The sequence below is a fragment of the Varroa destructor genome, unplaced genomic scaffold (genome assembly GCF_002443255.2).
Source record: "Varroa destructor unplaced genomic scaffold, Vdes_3.0 BEIS01000003.1, whole genome shotgun sequence".
Taxonomy (NCBI): domain Eukaryota; kingdom Metazoa; phylum Arthropoda; class Arachnida; order Mesostigmata; family Varroidae; genus Varroa; species Varroa destructor.
Window position 1 is genome coordinate 25,135,197 of NW_019211456.1, and position 17,483 is coordinate 25,152,679.

The 17,483-nt window shown below is 46.7% G+C and overlaps 1 protein-coding gene across 10 annotated transcripts in view; it reads right to left on the bottom strand.

The window, feature by feature from the left end:
- chico (insulin receptor substrate 1 chico) overlaps nt 1-17,483 on the bottom strand; it is a 58,828-nt gene that overhangs the window by 21,447 nt on the left and 19,898 nt on the right. Inside the window, exons 1-2 of one of the 10 annotated variants that reach the window (XM_086982596.1) lie at nt 11,701-14,106; nt 5,175-5,507 (exon numbers count right to left, since the gene is read on the bottom strand). The exons of 3 other annotated variants lie outside the window; for them this stretch is intronic. In XM_086982596.1, coding sequence (XP_086838722.1) covers nt 5,175-5,237 — 63 coding nt within the window. In that variant the 5' untranslated portion in view covers nt 5,238-5,507; nt 11,701-14,106. Of the gene's footprint in view, nt 1-5,174; nt 11,662-11,700; nt 14,107-17,483 lie in introns of those variants that run through there. 6 more of the 10 variants (XM_086982593.1, XM_022795883.2, XM_086982594.1 and 3 more) reach the window with 6 other exon arrangements.

Sequence of the window (17,483 nt, forward strand, 5' to 3'; positions counted from 1 at the left end):
TTCGGATGCCGCTGCTGACGCAAGTTGCCGGCTGTCTTTTCAACCGCCATGGCCACGGGGGAGGGACTCGGACGCTCAGGGTAGCTGTTTCAAGAACGAACTATTACCCGGTTACAATAATGGAGATAATGGCCGGAGTCTACAATAGGACCGGGTTTCACCTGCTTTCCTGTTGAGGTGCCGCATTATTCAAAACCCGCGCCTAACGAATCCGCCGAACCGAATCACTTTGGAACATTGCGAGCGTCGAGTATTGCATATTTCCTATCTCGTAGAGCATATTACGGCATAATCAGCAGCCACAGCAGCAGCAGGCCATAGTTTTATCGCTGCGTCCTGCTCTCAGCCAAGCCCTGTGTCTTGTTCTGTGACGAACTTCGTCTCAATTAACTACACATGTGGCGAAAACGTCCTGAAACGGGCGCTTCCACAGAAGAAACGCTGGTCTCTGTTAGCAGGCCACAGCCTTATACCACATCGGCACTGTGCATACTCAGCACTCTCTGTTTCGAGTGCTGCGGTAAGACACGAACGGAGTTGGCAAACGACAACAACAGCGTCACCAGCAATGTCGATTAACTCTACCAGCAGCGTAACGACCGTATGGCCGTAGAGACACGACGGCCATCGTCGCCACCATCAACATCACCATCAAATTATCACTAAACATCTCGAGAATTTACTAAGTATTGTTGTGACTGTTGCCGAGCGTAGATACGACAATCACATATACATAAGTGTGCATACAAACGATAGCCGTCAAGACATTTCGATGTGTATGTTAAAGATAGTGTGCGTGTCAAAACGCACGTGGTGGCCCGTTTATGCATGCATGTATTTCGTGCAAATAACTGGGTACAGCATATGGAACACGCCATTCACCGATCATTCCGCAGAAAGGGCGAAGGCCGCAGACGATAACGACGGCCTGATCGTTTTTGGTGTGGGCAACTCAGATTTTGATGGTCGGCCGCTGCCTGTCTATTTAGCGGCTGCCTGACTTGTCAATTGCTTGCCACTTTGTCGTCGGGCGAAGCTAGCGCACCGCAGGCGGAAAAATCTTGTGCTTTGTAACATAGGTGACGCTTTTAGCCAGCGAGTCATCGGTTAACGCTGAAGACAGGGACGGAATAACCAAATACCGTGTGAACTGAATCAATGATTGATATTAGCTACTTTGATTTAATAGCACTCCTCGTAGAGTCGCTTATACCCAAATTGTCATATTTACACTGCCACTGTAACAGAATACAATATAGTTGCTTTTCCAAGAAGTCCTGTAGGTCCATTTGTCCAGCCCGAGCAAGAACGGTACAGAAACAAATACGCCGCATAAGAACGCAACGAGCTGCCACTGCCATAGTGGGCACTATAATCGCAGCTAGACGAGCAACCTGTATCAATGGTAACAACAGCTGACCTAGAACACGTTTTGTTTACTGTTTTTTTCTTTTTATTGGTTTGCTAGCCCGTCTCGTTGCCTGACATATTTCCTCTGGCGTACCACGCCCCGTATCTGGCCTCAATGGCGATTTCCTTTAAAATAGTCTTAATGAAAAGCGTAGAAGGCAATAGTAGATGTAGAAGCCAGACTGGGTGCGCTCCTTAGGCGAAAGAAAGTCGGTTAGGACAATTCAATAGCCTTTTGGCTACGTTGATTGCGATCAGCCATTATGCCTACCTATGAGCCCTCGCCATGCTGCACATGATCCTTAAAGGCGGCAGTAATAAATGTCGCTTATTTATAAATGCGACTAGGTGCTCCTCAATTCAGCGTATAATCGTGGGCCAATCCCAACAACAAAAGTATAGCAGATTGGTTTATGAGGACTACTGCTGCGCATCACGTTTACGAAACAGCTACCCACCCATCCCACGTTGCCCCTTCGCTACATTGTCCGATTGCTAAGCAGTAACTGACGCTAGAGAACGCAATTGTCGAATGACTGCGTGGCCAGTTAGCCGCTGGTTGCCTCGCTCTAAATATTACCGCTTGGCAGACTCGACGACAAACACATAAAACCACTATAGCCAAAACAAATCATGATAATGGTGCCATACAGTAACAAGTACCTACAGCAGAAATACGCCCATGAAACCGCGCGAGTGTAGCATTAGGCAAAGGCGTCATCATCACTATAGCCGTCACAGTCATCATCATCATCATCATCATCATCATCATAAACATCAACAACAGAGCGTTGCGCGAGACCGCTATCGTCTCCTCGAACAGCAAACACAGTTAGTTTATTCATGCATCGCTTTAAATACTGGGCCCGCCGGAGTCGAGTTCGCCGTTTCATCTAGCCTGTTTTCTTCCAACAAATACAGTAAGGAGATGACTAGCAATAATAGTCAGTCAGTCAGTCAGTCAGTCAGTCAGTCAGTCAGTCAGTCGCTCGGCGTCGTCCCTGCCTCCAAGCAGCTGTTAGCGAAAAAGCGGCGTAAAGTCGATGGCAGTCGCGGTGCTGACGCGCTAACGGATAGCGTCAACAAAAAAGTTGCCGCTGCTGCCGTTGTCACAAAGGCTTGGCGTGCTGCGGGCTCTGCTGAAAGTCTAGCATTGGGTGTGTGGCGGCGTCTACAAATGAGATCATAGACGGACACATAGACATCGGCTTCTTCGTGTTGTACTTCTCGTCCTTTCTGGCGGCCCACTGTTCCTCAATGGGGAAAAAGGGCGCAAAGACATCCAGGTTTCGACGGGCAGGCAGACAAACAGACCAGCAGGACTTGGGCTGCAAGGGCTTTTTCGAGAGGATAACAAAGAAAAATAATAATAAATACCTTTTTAAGCGAGTGAGAGGCAGAAAATACTCGAGCTCTATATAGAGCTTCCACAGCAATTGTCCTACCGCTTTAGCAATGACGAACGTCTGAGCCCAGGCTATTGGGTGAAAAAAGTTCACATGTACAATCATTGGCTAGTAACGAAACTACCAAAGAGATGACGTTAGATTGCTTCGAGTGATACAGATTGTAAATACTAAGCAATAGTTACCATCCATAATGCTTTGCGTAGATACACGTCCCTTCCTGAGAAATAACTATTTCAAAAAGAGCTATTGCTTCTTATCTAGACAATTAGTACTGTGTACTCCGCACCATCCAAGTATGACTAAAGGCTTAGTTTTTAGAATAAAATAGGCGCGTATCACTTACATGCGTTTCGTATGTTTTATTGCGTCCACGCCACTAACTTCGTAAGCTTATGAATAGAGTATGGCTAAAATAAGTAATCTTCAGCGAATATAAGCCGACTCCTGCGCTTATATTAATTGTGATTGTTCTGACTGGAAGCCACCTGACCCATTTTTTGTTAAAACTGCTGTAAAATCTTAGTGATCCGAAAATTTAGGGCTAAGTACAGTTTCTCGTGCACAAGAATAGCGCTATTGACGTTTCTGTTTGGAGTTCGAATGAAACGCTCAGCCCACGATTTATTAGTTCTCGTAAATCGATTAGAGTTTCTAAAAATATCGTTAGGGCCTTTTTCCTTGTCATTGTTATAGCAACGAGACAATGCTACCCGCGGCGAAGGTTCCATCCGTCGTTGCCGACAGCCACTCAACGATCGGCGTTGTGACGAATAAGTTGATATAAAAGCTTCTTCAGCGGGGATGAGGGCTTGGCTAAACTTAGATGCGGTCAAATTGTAGCAGTGAAGTACATGATTTATAGGTGTTGCATCGTACATACGTATTTAACGAATGCTACATTCGAATATTTAGATCGGACGAAAACATTTGTTCTAAACGAGCCCTGGAAGGTTCTGTGCTCTTTTGATCCTTCCTTCTAATGGAACACACTTAGAAGGACAAACAGCGAATTGTTACTTTTACTAGCTGACAGCTCCTGCTTAGCACATCGTATCTGACACATCTGATGTGCTGATAGGCATTAACAGGGTACAGGAAATTCTTTTTTGTAGACGCTAGATCGAACGCTCCTTCACCTAAAAAAGGTTCGGAAAAGCTTTCGAACATCTTGTGTTACGTCACCGCCTTCTGATTTTAAAATGAAAGGAGACGGGAGACCGTTGATCTTTACTAATCGAGCGGTACTATTGGAAGCGGTACTATTTTAGACGCTATAGACCGTGGCAGGAGGCACTCGCCAACTTATTAGTATGACTTTCCGTAGATCTTAAAACTAACCATCAAAAAGATATATAGTAAATGACTATAGCGGTAATGATGACGGTATAATGCTCTACTCGAACAAACAGACGACGCGCTTGTTCGTTGGATTTATAAACTTTCAACTGTATGGCTGACGCTTGCCTGCTTGTCTTATCAGCATATAGATATTTTAGGAAATCCATTTAAACTTATGGAGAAGAGACACGACACTTCGGAAGAAAAAGCACTAGAAAAATAGTTAGCGAAAAACCCTAATGAACACCATCGTCGTTATGATTAGTGTCTCATAGGAGTAAATTCTACTTTACTCACCGTTATTTCACCGAGCGGAACCTAGCAAAAACTTGTTAAATTAAAAAAAAAAAAAAAGTTAAGTAAATTTCAAATCGAAAATTGAATGCGTTTGACCTCACGATCCGCCCATGAGTCGAAGGCGGGTAAAGTCATATGCACAGTTCTCTCACACCTGTTGTTAACTAGTTTCATTACATTTCATAGAGTTAATTTAGTGTTTTTTTTTTTCTCTCCGTAACTGACAAATGATTGGGGCGCCACTGATCTAGACAAATTGATCCAGTGTAGCATTACTAATGTTTGATTCCCTCAGTACCCTACACAAGCAATAGCCACATCTATTCGCGTCTAAGCCGGATTAACCGACCAAATACCTAGTACTTTAACATATGTTGAATATCTTTGAGACTTTATCGAGTGAGAACATGCTTTTGAAAAGAACAAATCGAACAATCAAGACCTGAATAGTCGTTATCAGCAAAACGTGTTTTCGGAACCATCTAAGACGTATCGGTCAGAAGTAGAGCTCATTTGCACCTCATTACCAGTCACAGACTGCTACTCGTATCGCCAATGGGTATCAAGACACGACACTTTAGGTATTAAATTAAACATGTCTAGAAGAATCTCGAGAGCATCTTGTTTAAAAGTCAGTATGGTAAAAACGGTCCTGTTGCACATTGCTGGCTAATTGCATACCTAGCTAATCCGTTTCACTTAACGGACCAACGAACGTACCGTGCTAGTGAAGATTCCCTTCCAATTATCGCTTCTCTTCAATGTACCTTTCATGACCTCCATTTATGTGCTCAGGAGCCCACTAATTGGCGGTGTTACCAATTGAGTTGATCGTTAATATATCAGTTACTTTAACTGTGTTCAACTGCGACATATCAGCACACAATGCCGTCACGAGAGTGCTGTGTCCTGTCTGCTCAGGACAACAAATGAAAGTCTTTCGTTTACCATATGAACAGTGTGGCTCTCGTTCGCACAAGCTCTGTCGTATCCATCCCACTGTGGTGTCGAAGTCACTTGAGGAAAGATCAGCACGGCGACGCTTCTTAGTGCCTAGAAAGACGATCGAAGTGAGCGAGAAACACAGGGAAAATTTAAGAAAAATTACTTTTCACCGGCATTTTACAGGGGTGTACGCTAGAATGCCGACACTAGTAGTGGTTAGCAGCTCACGGTAAAGTCACTTAAACTCGTACAGCTTTCAGTGTAATCCAATATAACCCTGACTGATTCCGCTTGTTCACGCGGTCTATTAGTGTAAGTCGAATAGAAGCAGTGGCTATTAGTAGGATCCTCCTGCAACGGGATCACACCTACTCTCTCGCTTTCGAGCTGCTTGCTGCCCTGATGTGCGCGGCCAGGAGCCACCGAAAGGTTGAGATGACCGTCGTCGACAGGACGGCAATCACCGCGTTTTATAATCCGTAGCTGGGCTTCTATGTATGGTAACCCGTGTATGCTGTGTCGGCTGTGGGATGTCACCTGTAAACCGCCTCCGAAGCCGGGTTGTTAGTCGTGGGTGTGTCGCGCTTGTTTGATTTCAACCCCTAGCCCAGAACCAGCGGACGTGCATGTCGGCTTAAGACAGCATGTAGCGTTGACAGAGCAGCGCAGAGGTCGTGGTTCGCTATCGTAGAGGTGGTAAACAGCGAAAAGTCGAGCTGGCCGTTCACACGAACAAGGTATAGGTGATGACTGGACGGGCAGCACCAGCCACTCGCTTCGTAGTTGGCACTGGGCACAGTTTACCAACAGATCTGCAACGAAAGTATGACCGAATAGGTTGGATTGCTGGCTAACCAACAGGCGTTGTTCGCCTCTCAGCCAATCAGCGATTTGGCAATCTAACTTAATGAGCGATGCCATTGCAATCAACAGGTGGCAGCCGGATCAATAACAGACTATGGATTAGCAGTTTTTGCTGCTCATTCATCAGACAAAAAGGGCCAAGACGATACGATCGAAATAACGTTACGAAGCGTCACGTTGCTTGCAAAAATTAGCCGTTGAAATGAATACGAGCATTTCGTCTTTCAAATCCAGCAAAGATCTATGGCCGATTACTGCGTGCTTCAATTAATATCTGATCCCGCTTCTTGCTAGTCCACTACGCTGGCTCGTACAGCGTTCTTGGCAAAAACAACCAGTTGATTGAGACAGACAAGTCGATGTAGCGCTTCACAGATCCGCTAAAATCCGCATACGATGACGTGTGTTTCAGTACGGCGTGATAGCATCGTACTAACATGATAACACAGAGCCATCGTTATAGACATCTGCTAAATACGGTGTAACAGTTTGCAGGAGAGTAGCTCAGTTTAACACGAAGAGACGGCTCCCCTTGCAAAAACACACACTCTAGCAAAACATTGCAGGATCCGAGTGGGTTCAGTAGCGGACACTAGCGAACCCTGATGATTACGCTGGCTCAGCCAGTGAGCCAGCCCAGCTCAGGAGTACAACGTATATAGTATACGAAGGATTGTAGAGCTACGAATTCCTTAGTCCTGAGTTGATCTACGATGCGACTATCGCTGAGCAGAATACGAGCAGCTATCAGTAGTTGAGTTTAAAGTCGAGGCTCATGATTCACGTGTGTTACCCACTAGTACAACTACTGATGCTGTTAGATGCGTTCCTTCCTTTTATGTTCGCTCTCTGAAGAGGAAAGCAGATTGCGCCGACTCAGTACGCTGTCAACACCGATCAGCTTTCCTATACAGGGGTCTGTCAAACAGTTACACTCTCCTTCAGCACAGTGTTTTTTTCCGATTGGGGCTTTAATTAACTGGGCTTTTAATTAAAGCCCAGTTAATTTCTTCTGACACGGCTGCTATACGAACAAGCAACTCTTAATGGCGAATATATGATTATTGCTATTAGGTCCGCATCACATATCTGAAGTTCCATCCATATTTATCAGTATCTGTCTGCTCGACTTATCCAGCTCAGCGTTATGGTGATTGTCAACCTGGTAGTAACGCGCAAAACCAATGCTGCTCGACAATCTGCTATCGAGCCCATTGACTTGTGAAGCGTTAGGTACCACTTGTAGGCAGACAAACAGATTGGCATTTGAGTAACACAATAATTGTTATTACGTTTCCCGGATATCACAGCCATTTCTGTAATGGACGTTGTTGATCTGACTGTCGACGTGGTCAGAGCAGAATTCCTGCTGGCGTCTGTGACGCTACTGTGGCGAGTGTCTGTACGAAATGACGGGCACCGAGATCAGGATTGTGCTAGCTGGTTCTTGAAAAACAATAGTTGCCGGCAATACAACATACGTGTATGATATTGCCTCTCCTGCGAATAGTCGACAATATACTGGTGATACGAGGCAAAAACGACGGTGCCCAGTCGATTCGAGTCGTCTGTCACTGTGTTTGAACTGGCCGGCTTCCCTTCTGAACGGAGCGGCCACCGATCGTGGCCGCGAGCAGGCACACAGCCAACGAATAGGCGGACAGAAGAAAATAACAAGCGCTAATTTTACTGTTCGCTGATACTATTCATTTCGCTCGTGCATTTCTAGTTTTCAGCGTCGCCGCTAGCTGATATTGGCAATGCGTAGCGCACTAACGCGTTTTAGGCCACTTTTCAGGTGCGCTAAGTTCTTTTTCGCGGTTGACGTCGCCAGCCTGGACACGCGGAAAGGTCGGTCGTAGTTAGAATGGGACCGCTAAATGTAGATGGCGGTAATTATAGCAGTCGTAATAGTTGTACTAGAAATAATTGTATGGTGAATAGCCGCGAAAGGATTTAGTATCTTATTCGGTGCTCCTTCTAAATAGATGAACATTAGCCCAGTCTACTGAGGACTACCGTGTGGCTATTACGGATGACGGCGCCTAAAAGCGATGCGGCCGCTGGTGCTGCTATAGCACCAAAAATAGAGACAATCACACGGATAGCGGCGGCGGTAGTACCGATGACTGAGCGCGTATCAGTTGACACTTGGTCAACTGGTCATAACAGCCGTTGCTATAACGAGACATATCGTACATGTGGCCTGACGAATACGCACAATGCAATAAGTCAGTCGCTATATCCGTACATTGACGTAGGTGTGTCCCTCTGGTCAGACAACACAGAGGGTTCTAGAAGAGAATATACCCAATGTCTGAAGTCTTCGGATGGAATCGATGCAACGGAGAACGAGTAAACATTGAAAGACAACTGATACAATCATACAACGTTATCTGCGGCGTGTGGTTACCGATATCCAGCAATCGCTGACAGTTTAACATAGAAAAATATTTTTCGTCTATCAACACCTCGGTGACTGCACAGAACGCTCGTGAAAGTCAGGCGAGCACCAAACCCCCCGGGTTTATATCCGTACAGCGTGCCTGCTACTTCCACTTTTAATAATACCTCTTACAAGCTGAGCGCACCGAAGTCTAACCGTAAATATATGTACACGGATAACGTTGCACTCAAATTCCAATCGGCCGCCAATTATCCAGAGCCCCCGCCGCTGCTGCCGATAATCTGGGCAAGCTTGATTGTGGCACCTGCTGGCTTCTTGACTCGCCAGGATTCACAAAGACGACCGGCTGGCTATATTTAATAGGGAAAAGTGTTAATTACTAACTCAGGTTTCGCGCTGTTCTTCAGCTATCCATAATCACCTCGACGCGAGATCCAGTACACCCACCGACTGCCAGTGGCAAGTCGGAATTAGGTCAGCTGTTAGCATCGGGCTTTTTTTACAGTCCTATATAAAAGTAAAAGCAAGCTTCCAACGTCGACAAATGATTTAGGTGGTGATAACTTTTCCTGCCAATGTACTCAGCTGCGTGTCCAAACTGGGTTCAGATTGATAACGACGATCGTTAGCTATTCACAAACCTGCTTACACGATTCAAATAGACCAGCTGATGATGAGAATAGTCGACTGTAGTAAACGGTGCAAATCTCACTCCATTCAAGTAATTTCGATGCTACGCAGTTTTTTGCCTAGAGCCTCGACTCGTTCCTTGGAGAACTCGCATACACCGACAAAAGATTAATTGCTGAGAAGGAAGAGTCTGTCGTTTTTTTGCCCGATTAAAACACTGATGACAAACAACGACTACTGTTTATGTCTCTAGAAAAGTTTTTTCCCCAGGATCCCTAGCCTACGATAAGGTAGGTAGACGTTATACAACTATATTGTAGTTGTGCGCGAATAATACAATGGGCAATTTTTGGCACCTTATGGTAGGAGGTCGATCACTCGAGGGCAAGTGAGTATAATTGTTTTTTCTTTAAATTATATTAGAACAGGAACAGATGCATACTCGGTGTGAGGTCTGTAGAGAAAAGGGCCTACAGCAGCGTCTCATCAACGAATGATAGGTAGCTTCTACTGGCGTTGTTGCGGCCGCTTCTTGCGGCGACCTTTACTGCCGACGGTTAACTAGATGAAGCAAACTGGCGAAAGCGGCTACCTATATCGCTACGGCTATTATCCTAGAAAAATGTCTGAATGCGCTGAATTTGAATAGAATGCATATTTATTGTTGGCCAAAGAAACAACGTCAAATTGCTACGCGGAACTGTTAAGGCCGGCGGCGAATGAGGCCACGAGCTGGCTATTCGTAGGTGACTCATTCGCCGTTCCTGCTGAATGAAGGTAGGGCGCTGTCCAACTATTGGAGGAACGGACGTCTGTCCTCTGAACACAGGCTGATGCAACGTCACCGTACGCAGGACGTAGAAACTAATAACCGTAGGCGATCGTCACGCGGCCGGTTCGCTTCGGCAATACATTTAGACCGAGACAGAACTGCCGACAGCTTTTGGAGGACCTTTTTCTGGCTTTTAATTATATGATATCGATGGCGCTTTCAAATCGACAAGTTCTTACGGAGACGTTGATGTGGCAGTTGTCCAGCTTCATCAATCGATCAATCCAAATGTCAATTATACCGTGATCTGTGATGCCTATCGCCGCCAGCTGCGACCGCTGATGCCGATAGTCGTTAACCATAGAACTGTTTGACGCGGTTAGTGCTCGACTAAGTGCCCCATCGATCTTTCCCATCTACGAAGCAGTTGATAAGCCAGGAACTGCCTGAATTTCAGACATCAGCCAAAATACACGAAACTTATACAGCTACCGTTAGATGGATAGGTTAGATAAAATCGTTGAATCGTAGAAATTTCATAGGTAAACAATGCAATCATGTCCAAGGAACTATCAAGTGCGTAGCGTGGTACAATTGCTCAAGCACAAACTATTCTCCGATATAAGCTGTAACAGCAGGAAAAGCAAATTTACTCAACAGAACGAAGAAACGCTTAGAGTGAAAAAAAAAAAACAATAAAATATGTTGAAATGAAGTTCATCATTCAGCGCAGATGATAGAGAAGTTTGTTTCAGCAATAATGAAGGGAGTAGGGTCGCTGCTCCTGGGAGAAAAGCGCGGCAAACATCAGAGCAGCAGGAATCTCTGATGAAAGTATTTAGCGGGCCCGCTGTAGTCGTAAGCTACTGCAAAAATAATCTCAGTGCACGGTAGGCAAGGGACGAAGAAATTACGTTGTTGTCATTACTCAAGCCTGTTCAGCGCAGTGGCATGATCACTTAGTAAGATCACGTTTTAGACGTCAATAACCGACGGCATATGTGCGTCTAAGTGGTTGTGTGCGTGAGTTCATCTAGTCGGTCTACCCTTTACGGAGAAGCACCTACAGCAGACAAGCAAGTCAGCGTGCGATCACCTATTACCACCCTATTGTTCCCTCTAGATCGCTGCGTTAGGAGTAGCTCTGGCATTAGTTCCATTCAAAGACGTTGCTTGTAGACGTACCGATCGCGCCAAACGCGCATCCATCAAAATTGTACATATCGAGATTGATAACTTGGTAGAGGCCGTCGACGATTGATACCTTTGCAGTTCGAGATTATCGTCGGTGTCGGTGAGATTACCTTGATGAGACGAATTGTTCTAGTGCTGCCCTCTACGTCAAGTCACGGAGGGGTGTCTTTTGTAAAATTTCCGACGACCGTGACCTCATGATAGTAACATAGTTTAGCTGCAGTAGATTACTATTGTTATTGTTCTTATCGGCTAAAGTTAACAACTGAATCGGCTGCAGCGTGCAAAACTTTTCCCAATACAGTTTAGCAACAACAGCATTGAGGCTTTTGAGACCATCACGGCAAGCTACACTATACAGGCCATAGCGATACTGGCGACGTATGTGTGTTTGCGAACCCTATTCCTAGTCTGAATGGTTTCGTATAACGTACCTCACCTAGAGCCCCGTGAGAACAATTGCCGTTTCCAATTTTGATGTATGAGGACAGCCACAAAGATAACCAACGACGCACAGCCCAGATGCGCGCGTATCTCATTCACTCTTATTCGGTTAACGTCCGCCGGTCTATTAAGGCGAATAACTATAAAACTGACGTTAACGATTGTCACTGGACGCAGCAGACGACAAACAGTTTTTTCCCGTGACAGCGAGGGTAGGCACAGGCGCAGACACAGACGGATCCCGCTGCTGTTACTGCTTATGGCAGTGGCACCATGCCGGCGACAACACCCGCGAGCATGTAATCAACGTCGCTTTCCAATGTCACCGCCAATGCAGCCACGGCGACCAAAGCCTGAATTGAGCAGCTTCAACAGCAGTGATTGCGACGATTCGTTGGACTTCTTTAGCGACGGCCGCCGACGCGCCGCTGTTCCCGGTGAATCCGGTCCTACAGAAGGCTGTTTCTCTTTCTACTTAATCGCTTACTTCCTCCACCAAGCTCTACACGGCCAGGCATAGCGGCGTTCAGTGCCACTGACGACATATGCAGGTCGCACTGTTGTCGACGCGTCGTTTTGCGAAGGAAGAAGAATGCTGGGCCGGAACGTTAGTAACGTGACATCAGCGTCGAATCGAAGCTGCAGCGGGCGCTAAAGCAACCTGTCGCCGAACGTTTGCTGATATTGCTTTACTTCGTCGCTTTTTTTGCTTCTGCTAGTTTTTACAGGAGACACTTGTTATTACTATAGAACGTCTTCTAAGTACGCGAGAAAGAGCAAGACAGTGCAACGGTAGATTGGCCATTTTACCAACAGCAGTAGCGGCGGAGCGGACAACCGGCGTCACTATCGCCAGACGGAAAAGGTAGAGGTAGATAGATCAAAGGAACAGCAGCAGCCGAGCGCTCATGACGACGGACTTGGCGGTAGAAGCAATAACAGCAAAAGAATCACAGGGCCGTGGTGTGAACCACTGGAATCGCGTTTAAGTCAAGGCCGGGCGGCTGGCCGCCATCAACAGCCGGTAATTGTTGCGGTAACTCGATGGCGACGGTGACGACTCTTTTACGCTGCCGTATTGCTGTAGTGTATTCCATGCTATCCGATCCGGCTGGACACAGCAGCGGGAAAAAGACAACGACGTCACTGTCCACCGCCGTTGTACCCACAAATTTCGACCGTTATTTATCTATCTGGCGATGCTTCAGCATTTGCATGACTGACATGGTTTGCCTTCGTGTATCTGTATGTGTGTCCTTCCGTCTGTCTGTCTGTATCTCATCAAGCGTACAACACTCCTCGTTTCAAAAGAGACACCGGTGTATATGCCGCTTAGTCGATTGACATCCAACAATATTGTTGGCAACGGGCGCCTATCAGAAGCCCATGCGTTCAGTGCCAGCGGAGTTTCGACAAGACCCAGCTATTCCGCCAGCAGATGCCTCGGCGCTGTCTACCCGTCGAATGCCGAACAGCAGGAATGCCAAGTTCAATAGATTGGCAGCAGACAATCCATGCAATCAGACAGGCAGACCGTGAACCAGACAGCCACAAGCCTACCACGACAAAGTCCCCATAACCAGCTCCCCACATTCTTCTCTTCTCTCTACGCTATTCTCCATATATTGTGAGACTCTTTCTTCCGACTGTAGCCATAGAAGACGGAAGGGTCGTCATCTGTATTGGCACACGCAAAATCTGCTGCCGCCGCTACTGCTACTGCAGTGCGGTCGTGTACCCTCAAAACCAACCCTTTCCCTCAAATCCTCAAGGTTTACCATCACAATACTGACTAGCTACTGGCTAAACGGGATGAAGCTACCGGCATTGGCAAAAACCGAAACAACCACAATCACGTCGACGATGACAGCAACGCGACTGCGCGTGTTCGTCGCTACCACCATACCCACTATCTCCGCCTGCAACTCGTCAGCGAACGAACAAACGATCGCGCCGGAGCTAGGCTCACGCAGTCATTGAGCAGATGCTCGTTTCTGCTCGTTTGTTTTTCCTATTTTCCTCAGAGATCATGGCAACATTTGGCAAGGCGTTCCGCACCCCTTTTATTCGCATGTGTTTCTCCAACATCTTGTATAGAATGGCGCGGCGCCAAGCGTAAAGCTAGTCACTTCCTGGTTAGTCATGAGCGGCATCGTAATGAGATTGACTTCTTCTGGATAACTGATTCCTCTGATGTTGCCGCGGCATTTGCGTCCTCCTACGTCCATACATACTAACACGCTGTATGAGCGAGCGTAACCCGATCGCACAACTATGTATGTTGATGAAAATGGTGTCCTAGTCGGACTTGCTCGCCATGTTTTTGGTAAAATAGGACACCCTAGAAGAAACATAAGAGACAGGGGGTAGCGGGGCTAAAAATGATTCTCGACAAAAGAGAGATTCTGGACACTAGGTACACAGATAGAAAGGCGGGCAGCACCATCGACACTCTCCCACCTTAATCGTAGACAGCCAGCAGCAGCACCAGTGGCACGGTCACAATCCCCTTGTCTCCATATTGTTCCTAAGGAGCACATGAGAAGAAACCCAGAAGAAAGCAGGTTAGAAGGGAAGGGCAATGATGACGAAAAACGGGCGATCACAAATAAACAGCACACGAAAGGTGTGTCTATGTCTATGGGTAAATGGGCGAGTCTCAGCAGCAGCAGTGGTGTCGCCACCACAGCCTAATACAGCATAGCTTGCGAGAAAGGACCTGTTCATGTAGTACGAGCTGTCTTTCGTAGTAGACATCATATTACTGCCTTCACGTCCTTGTCGTCGTCATTACCGACCTCGTCTTGGGCGACTATCACAGCCCCTGCTCCTGACGCTGCTGCTGCTGCTGTCGTTGCCGCCGATGTATTTTCGCGCTTTCGGCCAGCATCACTACCGCCGCCTCACAGTAGTCTGGGCTTGACTCTACTTCCTGTTCTCCTCGTGCTCTTTGTACTCTTCTTGTCCGCTGTACGTCGATTCTACACCCAGTCCGTGGTCCTGTCCTTCGCCTCCCCTACCCCTCCTCCTCTACCCACATGCTTCTCATTGCCCTCCTTCTCTACGTGCATCAAACCGCTGGCCGTCGTACGGCCGAAGCTGGCGCCTGTGCCACTGCCGCACCCCGTACGCCCGTACGAGCCACTATACACACAAGATACTGTGACGGGGCGGGGCGCGACGGTACCATGGCGTTCGCCACAGCAGGAAACAGAACGCGAAAAGCGGATACCCTCGCTATTCTTGGCGCCGCCGCTAAGCAACAGCATGACTGGGGCTGAGCGGAATGAGGAGGCAGAAGAATCGAACGGGCGTGTCTACGCTGGTAGGCGCACATTAATTGTCGTCGTTTCCTTTTCGTTGCCGTAATGCTGGAAACAGCAGCATGCTTTACGTCGTGTGCCACGTCACATGATGACGGCAGATTCTAATCTATTCTGTTGTTGCCACTGTTTAACTGTATCGTTCCTCGTTTTTTTTGTCGCTTACGTTATCCCTAATATGTCGTGTGGCGACACAACCACCGCTGCCGTCACGACTTCTACTACTAAAACTCTCTCCGTCTTGCCTTCACCACGAGTGTTTCTTGTCCATGCTCTGTTTATCTGTCCGTTTACTCGCTGCGTAAACCATAGCAGCAACGCGAAGAACGGCGTTACAACAATCCCTCCCTCCGTCTCCCCACAGGCAATGAAAGTTCCGCAATGTCTGTCTTTTTGTCCCGGTGCTCATTTCTCTCCTTTTTCTTGCTTTATCCCAGTGTTTATCTGTGTCGCCTTTTCTTTTGATTTTTCCTTTTCACTCTAAATCCGCCACCTCACTCTCGACAGAAATACGGTACTGGCGCCACTGGTGGGAGGAGCTGTACTATTTCGTTATAATAGTGATTGTAATAATAATGGCTGTACTGTGACTTTCGACAATCCCTACTACAGAGAAAAAGACGAAATAAAGTATTTGCTGCGCCAGTCAGAACGACAGTACTTCCGGCTATCCTTTCCACAAAAACTCGGCGCTTTGTCGCACGCACTCCTCCCCCCATCCCCACGCGCTTCCCACAAGCGGAGTATATTATTACAGCGCATTGGATCGAACCCCAACATACATTATTTAATGTGCTTTAGGTGTGCGTTTCGCGGTAATCTACTCTTATTTTTTTCCAGCTGTGTGATCATCTCTTATCTGATCTTACGCGTTTTTGGTTAGGAAAGCATCAGGCAGACGCTGTCTGGTTAGTACAGCCGCCGCCGCTATGAGAGCTCGTTCATCATCCAGTCTCCTTGCGCCCACAGCACCAAACGTCACAGTAACAACAATTGCACCGGCAATGCACGTCAACAATGACATGGACGAGCTCGCTTTAGATGGTCCCCCGCCTCCCTTGCAGTGAAGATTTGAATCCGCTGTACTGAGTACTCAGCTAAAATATACTATCCAATAAATAACACTGCATGTATAATATACTCTAGATGTAAAATAGTATGATTGCATACATCCGTGTATTTACGTCAATGCACACACATCAGCACAACCATCATCTTCGTCCATCCGTGTTACAGTATCAAAATGACAATGACGCGCAGAATAAACGTTTTCTGGCTAACAGGTAGACAATTTGAACCACCGACTATATCCAAAAACGTTAATAATATCGTACGAAACAAAAGCTAGAGATTATAATGACGACGACTGTTTACTGTATTTATCTATAGTAATTGTTACTACTATTATAATAACACAGTATATTACGTAGTAAAAAAAAGGAAATTCTTAACTTCGTCATTGAGACAGCTAAGACGGTGCCCTTTCATACATATACGTACACTTACTCACAGTCTTCCTTCGTATGTCCGTTTCGAGTAGTTATACGATCATATGTGATGTAATATATTGTCGTTCCCCCAGAAGAAACCTTCTCATATATGAGAGTACTAGACAGAGGTGTACGTAGTTAATTTAGCTGCCTTGCTGAGAGCCCAAAGGACTATTACTGCGAGAGGTCAATAGAGCTAATACGTTACTGCAAGCCAAATGATCTATGCTTCCTGAATGAACTACACTATGGGCTGTTTTGCCGTCCAATTCGTGTGCCTGTTCGCCATCTACCCACGATGCTTATCTACCGAACGCGTATTCATCGATAGAAGGCATGGAGTGCCCGCCGGAAGAGATTCGATGACCAGCGGAGGCGGTTGGCCCAATACACAATACATAGACCGCTAGAGCGGCAGGGTAGTAATTGCATGAAATCTGCGCACCTAATCTTGTGTCAAGCTTTCCTGCATCCCCCGTACGGTTCCCTGCCAAGTGGCCTTCCCCCAGTAGGCCTTCGTTGTCTATTTCTTCCTACCTTATCATATATTGTTTGGCCTCATTAGTCGTGTCCGCCCGGTGCTTCCTCTGCCGTCATTGATCTCTATTTTTTTGTGCAGTTGTCATCACTTACTAATCTTTTCCCACCCGACCGTAAATACTCGTCGTGAATTGACTTGTTAGCTGATAGGTCGGTCTTTGCCCGTTAGTTAAGCGATAGGACACGGAAGGCACAATCGTTGTTACTACTGTTACGGTTACAGTGTTATACACAGTTTTATTTTGCACAATAAGTCGAGCCAAAGAATTGAGTAACAGCTTCTCACTTGTGTGTACACTCACTGCTAAGCGGCGATAGCGACACGCAACATATACCGAAGCCAGCGCAGCACCGACAAACTGACGATAAGCGGCGGCAGGGCGGATGATTGGTTCAAGAGCGGAACATCTCCTACCAAGT